At 44.2% G+C, this 6,181-nt stretch overlaps 1 protein-coding gene across 1 annotated transcript in view; it reads left to right on the top strand.

The window, feature by feature from the left end:
* SDK1 (sidekick cell adhesion molecule 1) overlaps positions 1 to 4,991 on the top strand; it is a gene marked incomplete at its 5' end in the record, with an annotated part of 138,888 nt that extends 133,897 nt beyond the window's left edge. Inside the window, one exon of the mRNA XM_010018940.1 lies at positions 4,719 to 4,991. Coding sequence (XP_010017242.1) covers positions 4,719 to 4,991 — 273 coding nt within the window. The remainder of the gene's footprint in view (positions 1 to 4,718) is intronic.
* Positions 4,992 to 6,181: the final 1,190 nt, after the last annotated feature.

The raw sequence follows: 6,181 nt of genomic DNA, 5'->3' as shown, positions 1-6,181 counted from the left end.
AGATGTTTGACCACTCTTTCCAAGTACTCCTGTACCTATTAGCTCTTCCTGTTTGTGTTTTCTAATTTTGTGTGTGTGTGTTTCTGTTCTCAAAGGAGATCTTAACAGACAAGTTCTGTTTTCTGAGAATTCCAGAATTTCTCTCTCTCTTGGCGGAAGTGTTTCCCATTATATGAAGAGTTAAAGATGTCTTTATATAAGAGCTCTACAAAGGTTTGGTCATCTGCAACAAAAAGGGGTCCTTACATTGTTTCCCTCTAATACATCTTTGCATGGATATCAAGTTCCACTTAACACAATGCACATAAGGCCAGGCAGAGCCAAAATCTCTGCTTGTGCTTTCAACCCCCATGTCATCTTGTTGCTGCTTAGTCTTACCCCTGTCGCCTGAGGTGTCAAGATTTTATATGGAAAAGAAGGAAGCTCTCTGGCTTCAAGTCTCATGGGGTTTACTGAACATGAAGAAGTCTGTGAAAAACTCTCAGGCTGACTGACTGCACTTGCAATTCATCTGCCTGGGAGCATTCCTCCAAGCTCCCTTCTGATGAGGAGAGCAAGAGAGAAACAAAGAAAATCAAGAAGACCAAGCAGTACTCAATATCCATAAATCAAGAGGTTAACTTTCTCCATGTCATGAAAGCCAAGCACTGGTGCTGTTAATGAGGTTAAAGTAGTTTAATTGGCAGGTATGGAGCAAGAGAGTGCTAAGAGTGTAATTTCTAAATGGTTAATAATAATAGGCTTTTAGATAATGAGTCAAGTGGATGAGGTTCTGGACAGCTAATCTGAAGAAATCTGGTGTTCACCATGTAAAGAAACGTGATGCTATAGCTGCAGTGTTATCCAGCCATTGAAGAGCAGTTTTACAGGAGGGAAGGGTGTGTGTTTTCACGTGTCCTTGTGGTCTCCCAAAACCTGGTTTCAGGAGATAGTATTCTCCCAGATAGCACATGTTATCAGTCAGTGCTAAATGCTGGTGATGCTCTGCTCTTTCCAGCTGCAATCTGCAGTCTGACTTTTGCTTTCTCAGCTCAGTAGGAAGATATTATAAATTTCCAATCTACACTTGATAGGGAATAGGATTTAACTTGTTTCCAACAAAGTTTTCATGATTTGGACAAGTTGGGCACCATGTGGAAACCAACTGCAGGCGACACATTAAATAAGCAAGGGTTCCTGTGTCCAGAGAAATCTTCTTGTATACTAGGCTACCTTGTTTCTTTTACAGCAGATTCATTTCATGTCAACCAGAAGAAACTGCTGCCTTCTACAGTTTTAGAAATAATCTCATAAGGTTGTTCCTTATGCAGTCACTTTAAAAAAAATTGCAGGTAATTGGAACTATTTGCACATTTCCCATTCCCTAAGCTGGCCAACTCTGGTTGCTGACTTGCATCTGAACAGCACTTGGGCACTTTGTGCTATCAATAAAACACTTAAATAGGCTCTCATTTTCTGTATTTGCTGTTTCATAGGCATCCATGCACCTTTGGTTGACAGTTGGTAATGTCACCGCACACCCAATCCCGCTCCAGCCTATGGAGGTTTCCAAGGTAACAAAGACACAGTCAGGGAAGGGAGAAAACTGAAAACAAAGCAAAAAACCCTGCAGCATTTCTATTTACTCAGTAGTTTAAAAACCTCTAAAAAGTAATCCTCTAGTATAAGCTGTCTGTATTGTCATGCAAAACAGGTTTATCTTGCTACTCCTTGATAGTCATCAGGGCAGAGAGGGATGCAATGGAAATTTGGAGATTTCCTTGCTGGTAAGGGTGGTTCAGAGCATACCTTCGAAGGTACTTTAGAAACATTGGAATAGTCTGTTCCTGCCTGTCCTGCAGGAAACACAAAGAAAACACGCTGTATTGACGCTAACAAGTACGTTATTCTTTCCAGCATCGGTGTTAATGATGGTGAAGTACGGCTATATATGTTTCATGAAAGTTGCTTCTGAAAGGCACTGGCCTTATTTACACAGATCAGTGTTCTCTTTCACTTGATACCATGGGCAGATTATCAGGGGGTATTGTTTTAAATTCCCTCTTTCTGTTCATAGCAAGTCCAAGTTTCAAATGGCAGCAGCCCATCTAAAAGTGTTCCCAGTATTTCTCCTCTTTATTATGTTGACTTCTGGCAATCATTAAAGAACTTGGCTTAGGAACAGAAATTATATTAGTTTTGTGGTCAGTGTGTTTCTGCTAGTGATGGACAGAAATCAAGGGCCTGCATCAACGTTATTATTCCTAGCAAGTCCTGTGTCAGTCTTCTGGATGCAGCTGCTTCTCAGCATTTCTTAGAGCTTTTAGTTGTCTTGTTTCTATATGTCTGTGAGGACATCAGGAAGACCAGTAAGGAGCCACTAGAAGTTTGTGGTAGGGTTCTTTCTCTTTTCATTATGCTTGTGACACCTCAATTCAGCTGTGATCCATCTTTACAGCAGGGGCTTGTCTCTCTCTGGGCAGTGTCCGAGCCAGTAATAGTAATGGTGGACTGGGGAAGGGGTGATCCATAACTTGCTCAGGATGCAGAGACTTTTCTTCTGGATGCCCACGTGATCCCTCATCTTCCCAGGCACTTTTAACCTTAATACTGGATGATGGAGCTGCAGCAGAACATTTGGAGGTGTAGGCTGGTGCAAAGTGTAACAGCTTGTTTCTTGATAAGAATGGAGGAAACCGGGGTATGGGGATCTTTGGTCTGCAGGTAAAGTTGATTGTGTCTGCAGCTGAGGACCAGCCTGCCTGAGCTATTGCTGCCTGCTGCCATGCCCTGCCATGCTGCCAGAGCTGTAGTCAGCAGAGGCACTGTTGTTGGAGCCCCTGACAAAAATAGACTGGGCAGTGCTGGCAGGATGTTTCCTGCACTGGTGCCAAGACTCTGGAGCTGTTCCCTGCACCCACTGGCTGTGAAGTGGTCCAAATCTGGGGATATTCCAGGCATGCTGCAAGAACCACCTATTCAGGAAGGTCAGTGGAGAGAGTTGGGTGCTGGCTTCCCAAGGCTGGCAGCTGGTGCAAAGGAGTATTCTTCTAGGAGATGGATTTGTCGAGTTCCTTCTGGAATAAGTATTAAATACTGGTAGGGTTTTGTTGTAATAGTAATTACACGTCAAGGTACCTGAGGCTTTGTAGTCTTCAAATAATCAGACAGTACATCATTCTGAAAGAGCCAAAGCATGGGTAATAGAGGAAGGGCAATTTTGCAAAGCTGTAAAGAGCTGCTTTACTCAGACTTTTGGAAAACTGGGAGAAATTTCTCAGCTCTGTCCATCACCCTCTGTGCTGCAAAATGGGCACAAAATAGTATTGAAGCAGCTATCTAAGCAAAGAAGTGGGATGATGGATGCGGTGCCCTTTTCAAATGATGGTTCGCAAGGCATTTGAGGATTGTTCTTCAGAGACCATTAAAAAGGAGCTTTAGAGAAGGAAAGACTAGTTGTGTGGCAGGCAGGATCAAGAAGGATGTGTGTTTGCTGTGAGGTGTCATAGATCAGAACGATACCAACCTTTTGAAACTGATTGCAGCAACTAACTGTTACGAGCTGCACTTACCTGCCTCTCTCTTGCAAGTCTTAGGCAGCTACTACTTTGATATTTAATTGCCTTTAGAATTGGCTATGTGTATTATTGAGAGGGGAATGAAAGCCTTTGCATGCTCAAACCAGAGATTCTGAGAAGAAGGCATGAGATACAGAAATGACTGGGTAAATGCTTGTGTGCTTTATGGGATGGGGCTGTTAGTGGTGGGAGCAGTAGTGGGAACAGAAGGAAAATGTGCACTTAGATACTGTAGCTTTGCTGTGATCTCTGCACTCAGAGATGTACGAGCCCTCTGTGATTCCTCCAGCCGTATCACAGCAGCAGTCCTTCAGAGGAGGGACAGATGCACAAAGCTTAGCTGGTTACATTTCACCAGAGCTCTCACTCAATATTGATATAAGCTTTAAAGCTATACAGCTTTATGCATCAGTGTTTCAGGGGTAGATCCACTCTGAACGCAGGGCTGTTCCCGAGCCATCCCAGGAAAGCCTCCTCTCCTTGTTTGGCTGTTGTCCTCCAGATTTTGCATTCTCTTCCTTCTGTTGCTGCTGGTTGTGCATCTTGTGTACCACCAGTAATCAGTCTGAACATACAGATAGATGTTTGCCTGAGAAAACCCCTGTGATTCTGCCTAATTCCCTTTCAGTGACGGAAGTAATTTTCAATACTTAACAGGGCTTGCAAGCCCAATCCAGAGCTCTATGCAGGTGGCCATGTTTGACCACCACAGACAGCAGCATGTCTGGCTAACTTCAGCATGTTTGCAGGGATATCCTTGCATCAAGAGAGAGACTCTCAGTTGTAATTGCAGTCTTGTTGATCATGTGATTGAAATCTGTTGGTTTCTCTATGGTGTCTCTACACTTCCTGGCATCTTATGTCAACATAGCGCTCACTGCAGTGTTCTGCAGTGAATTAGGAGGGATTTCTCTGCATCTCTTATCACCAGTGTTCGTCAGGGGGCTCTGCCTCTAGCAGCAAAGCCTGGCTAAACCAGAGCACAGTGCTTTTCTACAGGCCAGCACGTATTATACTTGCACTACAAACCATCCTACCCTAAAATCACAGTTTTTGTCAGCTGGTGATATTAAACTTGTCTCTAATTTCTTCTAAAGCAGAACAGGCTAAATCCTAGATGCTAATGGCTGATTTATGGGGTTTTTTTTCCTGATGCTCCAGGCCACTGACTCAGATTATGAAGACGAGTTGCCAAAGCACTCCTTTGTGAACCATTATATGAGTGACCCCACGTACTACAACTCATGGAAGCGGCAGCAGAAAGGTGTGAAGCACCCAGCGTCCTACAGATACGAGGAGTGCGCCGCCAGCGAGACAGAACCCTATTTCCAGACTGTCATCACAACACAGAGCTCAGGAGGGGTGTACACCCCAACAGGGCAGCCCGCGCCCGGCTCCCGGACTCCAGTGACAGGGTTCTCCTCCTTTGTTTGAGGCGGGAATGGAGGATGGAGCTGAACTGCCGGCGGCACTCGGGGGACCCAGCACAGTGACTGTGTGTGTGGTGAACTGTGGGTAACTTCTCTATCAGGGTAGAAATGGATGGGAACACGGATGAGGCTGGGGTTTGGGTATTTCTCCTGAAGACAATCAACTCTAAAAACATGGAGCTGAATGAGCTGAACCTTTGTTTAAAAGAGGAAAAAAAAGGAATTCTGAAAAGTGATGATTTTAACCACTTGTGAATAGTAGGGGTTTTTTAACTGCTTTTTGTAACACTGCTTCAGGAAGCAGCTCCCACACCCTTCTCTTCCCTCTTTCTTTCTCTCCCCTCCTTCTGTCCTGCCATTCCCAAACAAGGAGATGAATTCCCTAGATGCAATGAGTGACTTTGTGATGTGATTTGAAGAGAAAACATAAAACCTCCCAGGCTCCTTTTTCTTTTTTTTCCCTCTACTTTTATTTCTTTTTAATTTTTCCCTGTCATCAAAGCCAAGTAGGAAAACATAGATAAGGGACAAATTCTTCCATGAAAAGCAGACACCTCCTCTCTCCTCATTGCTGCTCCCTGCATTAGGAGCACTGGCTGATCAACTTAGGCTCAGATGCGTCACTGTGTGCTCTAGGCTCACTGCCAGTGTATTTATACTGAATTACTGACCTGCTTTTCTTTCTTGTTCAAATGGGACCTGCTGCATTCTTTAAATATCCAACTCCGGGGCCTTTGGAAGAGGAGACGGCTCAAAAGAGCACTGTAGGCAGTGGCGGGTGAAGGAAGTGGGAAGAATTCAGATGCAAGGTCACTTTATTTTTGGTGTGGCTCTGATCCTCCCTCATGGACTGCATGTGCCATTGAAATTGGTCACTTTTAAGAAGTCAGTGGACACAACCCAGGAAGCCAGGGAATCTCTCAATTAAGATTGCACTAACAAGCTAGTGAGTCTACCAACTGATGAGGTTTCTGATCATCAAAGTTATCCTGCCCTATCAATAGAAGTTGAACATCCTTTCTCACGCAGACTCTGCAATGCTGCTTACTGGTGTGTAAACCAGTACACAGTAGCTGGGTTTGTTTGATTTATTTTCGTGTGCAAAGGCACATCACACAGACTGGGTGAGTTCTGGTGTCCAAAGGTGCCTTTTATTGATTCTTCAGCTTTGTATCTGGGAGAAGTGTCTCCAAA

This window comes from Nestor notabilis, unplaced genomic scaffold (genome assembly GCF_000696875.1).
Source record: "Nestor notabilis isolate BGI_N333 unplaced genomic scaffold, ASM69687v1 scaffold3057, whole genome shotgun sequence".
NCBI classification, from domain to species: domain Eukaryota; kingdom Metazoa; phylum Chordata; class Aves; order Psittaciformes; family Psittacidae; genus Nestor; species Nestor notabilis.
The sequence above is the reverse complement of the archived record's forward strand: the minus strand, read 5'-3'. Positions and strand labels throughout refer to the sequence as shown.